Genomic DNA, 14,608 nt, shown 5'->3' with positions numbered 1-14,608 from the left:
TTGGCACCTGGAAAATGTTACAGGTCGGTCTGGTGCCAAAGCCCAGTTCCCACTTGACCTCTGAGCCATGTGAGCATCTTAGCGGAATTAAGGATAAACAAGATAGCGTTGTTGTTACTGGATATATGGAACTGCTCAATTCAATACATATTAAACTGGAAAAGAGAACTGTGATGGACAGGATTGCATCTTGGGTCCAAAAGATGCAACCTGATCCTAGGTAGCAATGTTTACATAAATGCGTGTGGGTTTTGGGTATATGCTATGGTATTAGCACTTTGTATCCTCAGCAGCACTGATATGTATTTTTTTGAAATTTGAATTTGAAAGTCGCTCAGTCGTGTCTGACTCTTTGCTATCCCACGGACTATATATTCCAGGCCAGAATACTGGAGTGGGTAACCTTTACCTTCTCCAGGGGATATTCCCAACCCAGGGATCAAACCTAGGTCTCCCACATTGCAGGCAGATTCTTTACCAGTTGAGCCAGAGGGAAGCCCAATATATGTATATACTCAAATAAATGACTGCTGCTATGGAAAAAGAAAAAAAAGGATAAGCAGGAGCATAGTTAAACTGGGACTTCTGGCAGCAGCTGACATACCTTGCCTGGGCTGTGCACAAGAATATTTTCCCACACCTTGGAAAGGGCCAAATAAGCAATGCGGGCGGAGGACGTGCTGAGATTTAGCAGGCTTAGACAGCTCCACACCCGGCTTCCAAGCCTGCAGCCGCTGACCCCACTGGCACCTCCTTGGTGCTCTGTGCTGCTTCGGAGACGGGACAGGGAGTTGGGTTTGGGTTTCTTTCTTTGGTCTGGGTGTGGCGTGTCTGCAGGGGAGGCTCCCTGCACGGGCAGAGCAGATTCACTCTTCTCTACGCCCAGGGCTCTGCACAGGCCTGGAGGCGCTCTGCTTTTAGAGGGACCACTCACCATTCCCACAAATCCATCTCTGCCCGCAGATCATGAAGGAAGTGCGGCGCGCGCTCTGCAACGCAGCCACGGACGACAGCAAACTGCTTCTCCTCAGCGCTGTGGGCAGCGTGTTCTGCAGCGGCCTGGATTACTCCTACCTGATTGGCAGGTTGTCCAGCGACCGGAGGAAGGAGAGCACCCGCATCGCAGAGGCCATCAGGTGAGTCTGCACATGCCGGGGGGCGTGCCTAGGTTTAGCACGTGAAAATACAGGCTGCTTAGTTAAATTTGAATTTCAAACAAGGAAACATTTTTAAAAGCATGAGTATATCCCATCCTATGCAGCACTTGGGATACACTCAGTCGTGTCCAGTTCTTTGCGACCCCATGGACTACACGCCAGCCTCCTCTGTCCTTCTCTATCTCCTGGAGTTTGCTCAAGCTCATGTCCACTGAGTCAGTGATGCCTTCCAACTATCTCATCCTCTGCCACCCTCTTCTCCTTTTGTCTTCAATCTTTCCCAGCATCAAGGTCTTTTCCACTGAGTCAGCTCTTCGCATCAGGTGGCCAGAGTATTGGAGCTTCAGCTTCAACATCTGTCCTTCCAATGAATATTCAGAATTGATCTCCTTTAGGATTGACTAGCTCGATCTCCTAGCAGTACAAAGGGTGTCTCAAGAGTCTTCTCCAGCACCACAATTCAAAAGCATCAGTTCTTTGGTGCTCAGCCTTCTTTATGGTCCAATTCTCATATCTGTACATGACTATTGGAAAATTGTTTTATGTTTGTCTGAAATTCAGAGTTTAATTGGACATCTGATATTTTCCTGCCAAAATTAGAGATGCTTTTACACTCTAGGTTATATCCCACTTTATTTATTTTTTTTTATCAAAAAGAGATATTATTTCCTCACATTAAAGCCAGCCTCTGGTAATGCCCAAGAATTATACACACTAATCCCACCGTCTGCCTGGTGGTGAGATCTTTGCTTTTCTGGGCGTCCCAGCCTCATGGAGCTGACACGGCTCAGCCATGAGGAGGAGGAGGGACGTGGGCAGCTCTGTATATGCAGACCCTTGGGTGGGGAGCATTTCCCCCTCTTGCGTTGTCTTTGGGGCAAAAGCTGGGATCCTGGGGAGGACATCCACTCCCATAGATCAGTATCTCCTTTGGGAAAGCAACGTGTGTTTACAACCTCATTCTTTACAGATTTGTCAGAAGCAAGTGAGTGTGACTTCCAGCAAGGCTGTCTTCAGTGGGCAGCAAGGCTGCCCTTCAGGGTGTGCCTCCACCCTGGGAAGGGCACACACCCGCGGCTACAGCTTACGTGGACTAAGTGCTCCTTTTCCAGGGACCAGGCCGCACCACCGAACCATGACTTGTCTGGGGACCATGCGTCCCCTGGACCACTGGTTCTCAGCCCAGGGAGCTTTTCTAAAACCCAGCGGCTCGGCAGCATCTCCAGGAGCTTTGGGCTTAATGAGTGAGGGGAGTGCTGGGGCAGCATGTCTTGGGTTTCAAAATTTCTTTGGTGATTCTAATATGAAAGCAAGATCAGGAACCCCTGCCGCGTGCCAACCAAGAGGCTTCTCCACATTGACTGAGTGCACCAGCAATCGGGAAGATCCCCTGGACGAGGGCATGGCAACACACTCCATTATTCTTGCCTGGAGAATCCCATGGACAGAGGAGCCTGGTGGCCTGTAAATCCATAGGGTCACAAAGAGTCAGCCATGACTGAAAGCGACTTAACACACATGCACCAGAAGTTCTAGAACCAGTGTTCTAGACAAGCATTTCCCGGAAAACTTTCTGCAGCTTTCCAGAGAAGCATCATGAATGAGGGACCCTGCTGATAAATGAGGTTTGTCCCCTCTTCTGTGGCTTTTCCAGGCATGTTAAGAAATTTACAGTCTGAGAGGTCTCTTGTAAAAGAACTTCATTCAGAATCTACCAAGGCCGATACGTATTTTGGCCACAGAACCTCGTAAGCTGCTGGCGTCCCTTGCAGTTCTTACGCACGATGTCGGCTGGGCTGAGCCCAGGATCCGGGCCAGACACCCGGCCATGGCACCCCAGCCATGGTCCCTCCCCATCCCGATAGTTTCCTAAAGAAAACGTGCCTGCACCTGGCCCGGGAGGCTGCCCGCCCTCTGCAGATGTTCACTGAATGAACTAGCAGATGTGGGAAGAGCTCGGATGACTCACTCCGCAGAAGCCTCTGTCCAGGACCCAAACAAAGCTGTGTGCTCCATCCCGGCAGAGAGGCCGGCCTCACCTGAACCCCTCACAGGGCAGACCATGGCCTGCTGGCTGGATGCTGAGATGAGAAGGAGTCAGATTACCTGTGTGCAGTACTCGGTCCATTCCTGGCCCATAATGAGTACTTAGGACTGGTGTAAAGAATGATTTTCACTGTTCTTCCCGTTACTTCCAGCCATGAGGTCTAGCTGAAAGCCTGGATCTGACGATGGAGCGGGCTTCTGGTGGGGGGCCCAGGGTGCCTGTCACTGTGTGTGTGCCTGGTGCCCACATGCCCCGTCTTGGCCGACTTGGCTCTGAAGGTTGGCATTGGGGGGCTGCACCCCACGGCTCCCATTATAGGGAACGGGCAGCAGGGTCACAGTTGCCAAATGCTCCAGGTGGACTCTGGACACCCCTGATGCAGGAGTTTGCTCCGAGTCTCCTGTGGGCCAGGAGAGAAGCTCACGGACCACTGGGAACAGCATGAAAGCTGTGTCCGCCCTCCCCGGCTGATGTGCTGACCGTGATGACAGAGATGCATGTGCCAGGCTCTGAGCTGGTGCTGGGTGGACCCTCACATTGAAGTCTCTGCCTTTCTCGTTTTATGAGAAGCCAAATGAGGCTCCAGAGACTAGGCGACTTGTCCCAGGTCTCCCTACTCGTTAGGGGCAGTGTTGAAGCTGGAGGCCAAGTCCTCCAGCCCCCAAAGTTCCTGATCTTCCTGCCACGTCAGCCCAGCCTGCAGCTCCCGGCGTGGGCTCAGGTTGAGTGGAGGCTGGTGTGAGCCCGAGGGACTCTGACATGGGGGGACACACCAGCCATCTCCCCAGCGCTGCCCTGCCACCCAGGCCAGGATCAGATATCTGAGCGGTAGCGTCTGTAATGCAATATCCTGCTTGCTGTCTGGCTTCCACGTCCAGCGGGCCCTCGCGATAGAGATCTCCTGCTCGAGGTGAGAGGAAAAGGAAGGGGAGTGTGGTCTGCTCACCGTGTTTTATATCAAGGAAATGAATTTGCAAGTCTGCTGGACTGAACGGAGAAGGGAATGGCAACCCATTTCAGAACTCTTGCCTGGAAAGTCCCATGGACAGAGGAGCCTGGTCGACTGTAGTCCGTGGGTTTGCAAAGAGTCGGACACAACCGAAGCAACAGCACTTAGCACACTGGACTGAAATGGGAGGGTGGGTCCAAGGGTCAGAGGGTTGGAGCTGAGCATGCTTGGGCCCCTCTGCCCTCCTCGGGGGTCCTTGGTGCCTGTGCACAGAGCTCAGGTTGGAAAAAACAGCATGAAAGTGTCTGGGGTCTGGAAGAGGAAGCTCCTGGAGAGTCATGAGTGCCCATGTGACTTTCTGGAAGGACTGTCATGTGGATGGTGAAGCAGAGGGAATAGGTGTATCAGAGGGGTCAGAGCAGGGGGGGCGTCCCGATAGGGGTGGGCCCCCTTTACTGAGTGTGCAACAGAGGCTGTGATGCATCCTCAGGAGGTGATGCTATGCCAAGGGGAAGATCTGGTTCCCTGCCTCTCTCTTAACGTCCTTCCCAACTGTGAGATCCAAGATCCTGGAGTTGTACCAGGGGGTTTAGGAATGGGACATCTGTTGAAAATCCCAAACCCAAACCCTGTGGTTCCAAGGACCCTGCAAAGAAGCCCCACTTCCCCCTGCAGATTCCAAATTGCATTTGGCAAAAAGTTCCTGTTAAAACCAGTGACTGGGGCCATGAAGTTAGGAAGTCAAGCTAGGAAACAGGCCACTGGAGACCCAGGACTCAGAAGGCCATAGGGCCACATCTCCCTCTGTGCAGCAGTGTCCTTCTGGGGTCAGCTGCGCTGGGCAACAGTGGCTGAGGTGCGTCTCAAAGAGTCTACTCACAGAGTCACACAGAAGTCAGGAAATCCAACGGCTCAAGCCTGGGTGCATGTTTTGTGACAACATGTAGGTCCCAAGATAACCCCCACGTCGGGAGTGTTAAGCTGTCTTCTCGCAGTTCAGTCTAATCCTGGCATATCACTGTGATACCCAGATTTTTTTAGACGAATTTGAGGGAATAGTATCAGTTGAGAAGAGATAAATCAGCTTGATGTTTGTATGAGTTAAGTATTCGCTGCTGTAACAAATGAACCGCCAACACACATAATGGCTCAGCTGTGAAAGAAATTTACTTCTTGCGTGTGTGAACTCAGAGTAGATATAACTGATCAACCCATGGCTGTCCCCCAAGGGCTGAGTCAGGAACCCAAACACCTGCCATTTTGTGATTCAACAAATGTGTTCCAAGATTGCTGAGCCTGTCAAGCTGGGAGGGCTGTGTGTGGGGAGATTTTCTTGTACCAGGCCCAGAGTGTGTATCTGGTTTCTCCTCATGTCGGCCGGCACCTGGTTACTTGGGCATAGCCAGCTGCCAGGGAGACCATGTTCCAACAGTAACCCCAGGAAGAAGAAGGAAGGGAAAGCAGGTCTGATGACCAGCCGGTGCCTCCCTACCACACATCTACCGGCCTTGCTCTATTTCTGGGAGATGATTTACCAAGTGTTCACCCCGATGTGCTTGGAGACCAAGCAGGGCATGAGGCAGGCCTGTGAGTTTCCTTAAGGAACTGGAAGAGGAGGAGTGTTCAAGCAAGCAGCAGATAATTGGGATAATTGCAAATCCCGATCACGGAGTTTTCCAAGAACTCTCAGAAGGCCCAGGCCACCCCTGCACAGTGAGCAGAGGTGAGAGAGACAGAAGATGAGTCTGGAGAGGGAAGCGGAGGCAGACCAAGGTCACGGTTTGGAGTCTGGATTTTATTCTTGCAAGTTCCTGTTAGTTTCCAATCTTCTACCTGAAAATAATGAGGGATGCAGGCTTTACTAGACATCCTGGGTTTTCCCTCCATGTCCAGATGAACATTAATGTTTTATGGACCTTATAAAGCAGCTAGGGGAAAGGTGAAGAGGACTTGAGGTCGTTGTAGGTGCCCCTACAGGTGTTTAATATTCAAGATGCATGTTGTAAGCTTGCTCGGTGCAGGACAGGGAGGTGACATTGCCTGATCCATAGCCATGGAGACCGATGCCTCATGCCCCAAGGGGAGCCCAGCATCTTTCCCCAATTTTCGCCAAAGCCACTCAAACATACAGACCTTCATCAGCATTCTAGAACCACATTCAGTGAGTCTGGTATGCCTGTAGGTAATTCAGAATCAGATAGTCCTGATACTGAAAGAACTCTTTAGAGGTCATCAGTCCCCACCTGTGCCCATGGTCTAAAGCTCACTCAGGGTGATCATCAGGCCAGACTTGGGGTACCTCCAGGAACAAGAGGTTCATGCTGCCAAAGGCACCTACTCCACCCTCACCCCTGCCCTTAGAACATTCCTTCTCTCCTTGAGTTCAAACACCCCTCCTTATAAGACCCTCTTAGCTCCATTCTGAACGTTAACACTCAGGGTGTCTTCCTTGAGGACATTTGCTCTTCATTCCCGTCTTGGAGGTGGGAGGGCAGGGTAGCCAGGTGCAGTGCTGGGACCATGGGCTCGACCTGGGATCTTCTGGGCAAACCGTGGTCACCCCGTGAGTTTTCCCCTGAAAATCTGATGCCAAGCACTGTGCCATGCCTGTGCCTGTGGCTCCAGGGCTCGCCATCTGGGAGGTCCCCTGATGACCCGTGGGTGCTTCCCAGCACCTGGGGAGGCTTATTCCCACCTCGACAGAATCAAGCTTGTCTGTGGGTCTTGGCGAATCCATTCACCTGCTAAAGAGGGTCCTCTCTTTTCCCCAGGGACTTTGTGAAGGCCTTTATCCAGTTCAAGAAGCCCATCGTCGTGGCGATCAACGGGCCTGCTCTGGGCCTGGGCGCCTCCATCCTGCCCCTCTGTGACATCGTGTGGGCCAGCGAGAAGGCCTGGTTCCAGACCCCGTACGCCACCATCCGCCTCACGCCCGCCGGCTGCTCCTCCTACACCTTCCCCCAGATCCTGGGCGTCGCCCTGGTAAGCCTCCTCGTCTCTGCGGCACATTTGGGGCGCCAGAGCACCCCTCCTCTGTCCTGGTGTTTAGGGCGCAGCCCTTCACGTGGGTAGAGTCCCAGGGCTGCTCCCCGCTGTGCAGTCCGCAGGCCGTCTCAGCTTCTTCTGCCTCCCTGGGGTTGCTGCCCGCCGGTGTCCACACAGCCTGCCCAGCAGGGGGATTGCAAGGTGGTTTGGACTCAGGAGCTGGGGCCACTTTCTTGCGGCTCGCAGCCTCAGCAGTGGCGGGCAGATGAGGCAGGCACTTTCCCCTGTGATCTCAGCCTCTGTGCTCTGCCCCATTCCTCCCGGCCTTGGTGGTCACAAACATATTAACATTGCAGAGCCTTGTCTCTTTCATTTCAATCATTTCTGAAACTCCAAGAGTGTTCCCGATTGAGACCTGTTTTTGCCAACTGACTGTGTCCTGTTTGGCTTCTTCCACTGGGTTTCTTCCTCGCATTTCTCCTTCCTGAGATGGTGTCTCTTGTCTCTAAATACATACAGCGTGTGTTTGTCTTCAAATCTCCAACCAGATGCATCCATTAGCCTGTTACCGACCTGACAAATTTCGCTCCTCGGGCATGAAAGATTGTCCTTTGGGTCATCATGACCCCCCCAGAGGGGAAGCGGGTGCACAGATCCAGAGGCTGGGAGAGTTTGGCATTTTATCATCTGCCTAAGAGCAGCTAAGCATGCTAGGAAGGGGACTGGAGGGGAGGCTGGTCCACAGCAGTCAGGGAGGGGATTGCATGGTCCGCTGTGGGAAGGAGGCAGGGACTCGTCCTGAAGGAGGGAGGGGCTATGGCTGTCTTGCCCTGATTGTCAGTGGGAGAGCCACTCGTGGGTGTCAGTGGTGGTTGTACTGTGCCCCGCCTTTGCTTAGGACCTTATCCGCGTAGCTCCTCCCAGAACACGAATACCAGCTGAGAGAAGTTCTTCAGGGAGCAGAGTGCAGAGAACTCTGCGGAAGGCAAGAGGGGTTTCTGCCCTTGGCTGCTGGGCAGCGCCTGCAGCCAGCCCTGGGCCCCTGGAAAGGATGCATTCTCTGTGTCGGGATCATGTTGTTACTCAGGACCTTTAGGGCAGTCGGTGAGGGAGACCCCTGAGGTGGCTTAAAGGATGGTGTGGGGGGAACAGAGAGTTTACCGGTTACCGTAACTGGCAGGCCCAGCAGCAGAGCCCCTGTTGGGGGTGCCAGGCCCCAGCATCCCAGAGCCGGCAGGGCTCTTGTTCTCCACCCGTCCTGTCTTTGCAGCTCCTCGTCTCCACGGAGCAGGGACAGGCACAGCAGTGGGTGGCCCTGGGCTGAGTGGCTTAAGCCACCAGAGAAGGAGGAAGATTCTTCCCCATCCTCTCCAGCTTGGGGACCTCACAGAGAGCTTTAATGCCTAGGGTGGCTCTTCTGTTTATTCCCATATCAGCCCCCAAGGACGGGGTGTCAACTCTGAACTGTCCCAAGTCCCTCCTGGGGGGTCTGCCACCAGACATGGGGAGGCGTATTGGGCAGACGAAGCTCCTGTCGGTACATGACTTCTTTTGGGAATTTAACGGAAGCTGGGGGCCCTCTGCTCAGAAAGATGCATACAGACACAAGCGTTGGCAAATAGGTCCCGGGCATCTTTGGTCCCCAGTTAAGGATGCCACCTCTGAGAGCTGGGACCATCACCCACAGCATGCTGACTTGTTAACAGGCTCACAGGCATACCGGCTCTCAGCTTTCTCCTGCCTTTGCTTTTTCAGGCCAACGAGATGCTCTTCTGTGGGCGGAAGCTCACCGCCCAGGAGGCATGCAGCAGAGGCCTGGTGTCCCAGGTCTTCTGGCCGACCACGTTCAGCCAGGAGGTCATGCTGCGGGTCAAGGAGATGGCCTCCTGCAGCGCGGTGGTGAGTTCTGCGTCTCTGCGCACTATTCTCGCAGGTGGGGGCAGCGAGACCAGAAGGGAGTGTCCGACTTGCCAGAGGTCACACAGGGAGTACATGGGAGGCCCTGTGTGATTTCACAGAGGCCGAGTCTCGGTGCTGAGAGCTTAAATCCAGAGGGAGACGGTCAGCACCGTTAGGTGTTCCCACGTCAGGTGCAGTGCGAAAACCTCAGAAGAGATTTATAGCCTGGGGCAGAAGTGGTGCCTTAGAGCTCCCAAACTTGCACAGACACACAAATCATCTACGGTTTTCAAAGAAGGGGAAGCAAGAGCGAATAAGGGCAGGGTACGAGCCAGCTGAGAGATGAGAAACAACAGTTCCTGCCGTCCTGGAACCTCATTTCTCCTGCCTGCCCAGCGCGCGGCACATTTAAAGTCTACAGTTCAACTCTGAAGACTCCTTGAAAACTGGATAAGTGAATAACACCTCCGTGGAGGCACCGGGTTTTAACTGTCGATTTTGTCTCATAAAAGTCGCTCTGAGCGCTGCGTGGGAATACCCCGGGGATGGGGGGGAAAGGGCAGGGCAGGAGAAGAGGCGCTCTGAGAGCAGAAGGTCCGGACGCTCTCTGTGCTTTAGCGTCACGGGGAGCTGGGCTGGACTGTGGGGGCCGAGCGGTCACCTCCCCCTTCTCCCCGTCTACCCTGAGTCCCCACCCACAGTCACTTACCTCCTGATTGCCCCCGCCAGCCTTTACAGACACCCACGGTGTCAGCGCTGCCTCCAGGAAGCCTGTGGTCCCAGGGATGGTGGCAGGGTGGGGACAGCCCTGCCATCTTGGTGGTCGTTTGTCATGGGCCAAGCCCTTTGCTCAGCTCTTTATGTGGATTCTCTTTTAATCTTCCTGATGACTCTGGTGGCCAACTCTTTGCCCAGAACTCTCTCCTGTGGTTTTAGCCCCAGAGATCTCAAGTCCCAGGAAACTGCATGGCCCAGGCAGACAGGGGTGGTTGGTGCTATAGGGGCCGCTGCCTGCAGGGGTGGGTCAATGCGCTCAGTGGGGTAAGCGGTGTGAGTGAGGGCACGGGGGGTTCAGGCAGTGGCTCCTGGTGGTGTGAGCTGGCGCACAGCATTTTGAGGGGCCATGATGCTGAAAAGGCAGGAGGACAAAGACCCCAAAGCTCCCCTGAGGAGTCTGACCTCTGGGGGTGCTCAGACGAAACCGGCTTTTGAAGAAGTCCTGCAAGGAAGACTCTCCTGTCCACAGACAGGAGTTCAGGAGCTTCGGGGTGATTCGCCTGAGATAGGAATCTCCCCCATGCCCCCGGAGATGGTGGTCTTTGGAGAAATTTGGGGGAGGGAAGAGGTGTCCTTCATCAGCCGGCCCCTCCTTACCACCCGTGAGCCTCCAGCCCAAGCTGAAGGATAGGGTCACTGCCCACTTCCAGCCTGCTTGAGCAAGGGAGCTCTTGTCTTGCTGTTTTCTGTTTGAAAGCACTTGGGGAGACTGAGAACTGAAGTCCCCATGTCCACAGAAAATGGGGAGGCGAGTAGAAGGATGCTTGGACTCTTTGCTGCCAGCCGTGCCTCTGCCAGACTGAGGCAGCCGTGGGGCCTACAGAATCAGCCAGGGGTTTGCAGGGCATGTCCACCAGGCAGCCATGGGCACGTCCACTTCCCTGAGCTCGGGTCCTTCATCTGTCATGTGGAGATAAACATACTGCCTGTCTGTGGAGTGAACTTGAGGTGGAAATGAATGACTGCATGGAGAGTGCCTGTCACAGAGCCAACAGCTAATGGTGGTCATAGTGGCTTTGCTGTCCTGTGATTGCTGCGACGGTTCTTACTCATGATCATGATTATTATTGCTATTTTTTCCACGCTGGCTACTGTATTACTGATATTCAAATCATTAATACTGCTGCAATATAATACTATCGTATTACTGTCCCTGGCGTTACTATGATTGCTACTGTAATACTATAGTTCTGTTACTACTGTTACTGTTATTACCACCACTAACATTACGGTTATCACAACTATGATACTACAGTGTTACTGTTGTCACTACTATTGCTCGTCACTGCCATTTATTGCCATTGTTATTACTTGCTATTGCAAGGATCGCTACTTTTATTACCACTGCTCTTACTGCTAAGCCTGAACAAGGGACATTGCTGTCGAGGTGGGTCCTGTGGGTACTCTGGCAACCTGTTAGTTCATTTCCTTATCTTACTCTGTGATCCCAGCCATTCTTGAGTTAGGTAGCACACGGAGGTTAAAGCAGTATCTCCCCAGGTTTTTTCCTGACATCCATAGAAAGTGATACTGAGTATCTGTCACCTGTGGGTGAAAGACCAAGTCCTTGCAGTCAGGGTTCACACAGGTCCCACTCATCCATCCCAGGGACTGAGGGCTTGACATCTGGGCACATGTGCAGCCTGTTCCTGGTGTTGCCAAGGGGCGGCGGCCTGGGAAGCCCGGGACCACAGGACAGGCTGTGGACATCAGAAGGTTACCCAGGCCAAGTACGTCCCTCGGGAGCAGAGTCCCTGGCGCCTGGCTGATGAGGCTCGTGCATTTCCCTGCAGGTGCTGGAGGAGTCAAAATGCCTCGTGCGGAGCTTCCTGAGGTCGGTGCTTGAAGACGTGAATGAGAAAGAATGCATCATGCTCAAGCAACTCTGGAGCTCCTCCAAAGGCCTGGATTCCCTCTTCAGCTACCTGCAGGACAAAATTTACGAAGTCTGAGGGCCCAGCACTGCAGGGCCCCTGACTTCCAGCTCCGCCCCTGTGTTTCAGAGATTGGAGCCCAGTGTATGCTCGGCTGAGGAGTCTGTCCAGGTGTCTCTCTGTCCCTAGGGTTGTGTCCATTTCCTTGTGTCCTTTGGTTGCTCCTCATTGGTTTGGTTTTGTGTAATGATGGGAAACGCAGTGTGCTTGGCCTCCTGCCCCGTGTCCGCACCTCAAACCCCAACTGGCGGGAGGGCCATCGAGGGCTATCTCTTCCCAGGCCTTTGCCAGGCACCCTTGTCCTGCCCCACTTGCTGAGATGCACCATCCTTGTCCAGGAAGGAAGACCAGTCCCCTCACCCCACCAGTCCCTCTGACTCAGGCTGTGTCTGACACAGTGCCTCTGACGTGGAGACTCAGCTGCCGTGGCTCTCTGTGGCTAAGGGCAGATCCAGTGACCGGGGGACGACCAGTCTTAGGGGATTCTCCAGAGCAATGAGCAGAACGCTTGTGTGGAGCCGGCCTCAGTCTCCTCTCTGATGCATGTCTGTGTGACTTTTAGGGCTTGGTCTTAACAACCCAACCAAGTGATTTACAAAACCCAGATATTGTACATTTAGGAGCGTTTTGTTAAATATATATTTTTTAAAACAATGTAAGTGGAAATTCTGATAATTTATGTATATTATATGTAAAGCTAGTTTTGCAAAACACACAAACTACTAGGAAAGTGGGTTTTTTCCCCTTTAATCAGACTTATTTAATTTATTTATTTTTGTTTATACGTTACGGTATCTGTTGTTCATGCAGATACTATTTTCATACTGCCCTAGACCAAATCCCATACAGGGTTCGAGCTGTTTGGTGCATTCTAGCAATGAACCACAGAGATGTAAAATTCAGAGAGATAGAAATGGGATTGCTAGGATTAGAAGGAACGGCTCTGCACCAGACTCTCTGCATATGAAACAGCTCTGTGGTCACTGAACACTTGTTCTAGGAGAAATCATGGAAGGGTCTTCTCTTTGCCCCGCTGCCCTTAAGGAGATAAAGGGGCCTCCCGCCTGAATGGTCCTGAGACACAGCCAGTCCCTAATCCCTGGATGTCGGGAACAGGTGGGGCTGGGCCCCCTGGGGGTTGCATACTACTGAGGGGCACTTCTTCCCTGGGGGCTTGACTTTCAGAGCCCCTTTCTCATGGGCAGTGGTATCTGGTTGGGGCCTCCCAGAGAGGTGGGGGAGAGTCCCCGCTCTGTGGGGCTGTCAGCAGCAGGGCTAAGCCTTTCTGCCTCCAGAAGTCCTGTTTTCAGGCTCTTTCCTTCCATGAGGGAGCAGTGACCACGGATTAGGCCTCTGCCCGTGGGCCACAGAAGGGCCCCAGCATTTGTGTTCAGGCTGGCAGCCCGAAGTCCCCAGATCGGCCATGGGGTAGAAGAGGTTTTGATTTGGGGCCTTGGTTTTGGTTGCAGAGGAGAAGGTCAGCATCAGGGTTCAAGCAGAGAGGTTACAGGGCCATGTTCTTCTGCGTGGGGGTCACACCAGAGGAAGTTTGGTTCTCAGAGTGGCAGGATCTTTCCATTTCCACCCCTGCCCCCGAGTGTTCTCAAGGACCTCCGCTTGCCCCTCTCCTCTGCCCTCTGTCAGTCCCCAGCCCCTCCTGGCCCTTCCTTGGAGAGAGTGGAGGGGAGCAGTGAGAGCTGGGCACAGCTGAGGGAGGGGAGGGCAGCTGAGGGAGGGTCATTGCTGTAGTTCCCTCTCCCTCTCCAGTCCTCTTCCCTCCTCTGGAGGCAGGTGGACACCCTGGGCCGGGCAGGTGGAGAGGACTCATCGTGCTGAGCTTTGTGTTTCAGAGGACAGGTAGAGTCTCTGCACTTGAACCTGGGTTCTCTTGGCTCCCTCTGCAGAAAGACCCACTCCTTTTCCTGTGACCTCAAGAGAGTCAGGGAAGAGCACACGTCTCACTTGCTTCTTCCTTCGGCAGGGAGACAGCTGCCTTGGCTAAATCCATCCACAGGAATATAGGTTGAAGTCCTGTGTACACCAGCCCCACCCCCTGCCCACCACCGTGGTCCACGTGGGATCCTGTAGGAACTGTTACTATAGGGAAGCACCTCCCTTTGCCCAGATGCCTGTGGTCACATCTCCATTTGGGTTTGTCTCCTCCTTTGAGAAAGCTAACGTGTGCTCTGCCAAAGCCCCTGGACAGCCTCGTTCTTGGCAGGTAATCTCTCTCCCATCACTAAGTTGTCTAAAGAAAGAGCACCGTGCTTTCTGTTTGCCTTCTAGGGACAACCACTTCATCGTCTCTAGAAGCAGAGTTAGGATTCCTGTTGGATGGAGATGGAAGACAATGTTTGGAAATTTCTTGGGCTCAGTGCCCATCTTTGTCCCCTGCCAGAAAAAACCAGAAGTGTTTTAGCTTTGGACTAAAACATAGCTTTGGATCATCAAATCCAAACTTCTAAATACCTCCAGGATCTCTGATGATAAGGTAGGAACGTGAAACCATCACTCAGGTGGAATGCCTGGGCAGGTTCCACGTATAAGAGGAGATGTTTTACCCGACAGTCTGTGTTTCGGCTGTTTCCGTACAGTCAGTTCAAGAAGGATGTTCCACAAATTGGGCAAAAGCCAGTTTAATCTGTTGGCTACAGGGTAGACCAAACCACTGAGTTTTTCACTTTCTGAATAGTCGCTTTGATAATGCAGAGATGAGATCCAGGTAACTTACGGCCAACGGACATGGGTTGTCGACTTACGGCCGACATGGGTTGAATTTCGCCAAACCTGTGTCTGTCACGGTTTGTCCTCCATAGCCTTCTTGAGATGGGGCCCAGGTTTTCCTTTCCTATCTTCTACC

The 14,608-nt window shown here is 53.1% G+C and overlaps 1 protein-coding gene across 1 annotated transcript in view; it reads left to right on the top strand.

Annotated features, from left to right (window-relative positions):
• Positions 1-12,402, top strand: part of CDYL2 (chromodomain Y like 2) — a 160,691-nt gene extending 148,289 nt beyond the window's left edge. Inside the window, exons 4-7 of the mRNA XM_052656274.1 lie at positions 964-1,136; positions 6,925-7,135; positions 8,894-9,037; positions 11,608-12,402. Of these exons, the coding sequence (XP_052512234.1) occupies positions 964-1,136; positions 6,925-7,135; positions 8,894-9,037; positions 11,608-11,766 (687 nt within the window). The 3' untranslated portion in view covers positions 11,767-12,402. The remainder of the gene's footprint in view (positions 1-963; positions 1,137-6,924; positions 7,136-8,893; positions 9,038-11,607) is intronic.
• Positions 12,403-14,608: the final 2,206 nt, after the last annotated feature.

This window comes from Budorcas taxicolor, chromosome 18 (assembly GCF_023091745.1).
Source record: "Budorcas taxicolor isolate Tak-1 chromosome 18, Takin1.1, whole genome shotgun sequence".
NCBI lineage: Eukaryota > Metazoa > Chordata > Mammalia > Artiodactyla > Bovidae > Budorcas > Budorcas taxicolor.
The sequence above is the reverse complement of the archived record's forward strand: the minus strand, read 5'-3'. Positions and strand labels throughout refer to the sequence as shown.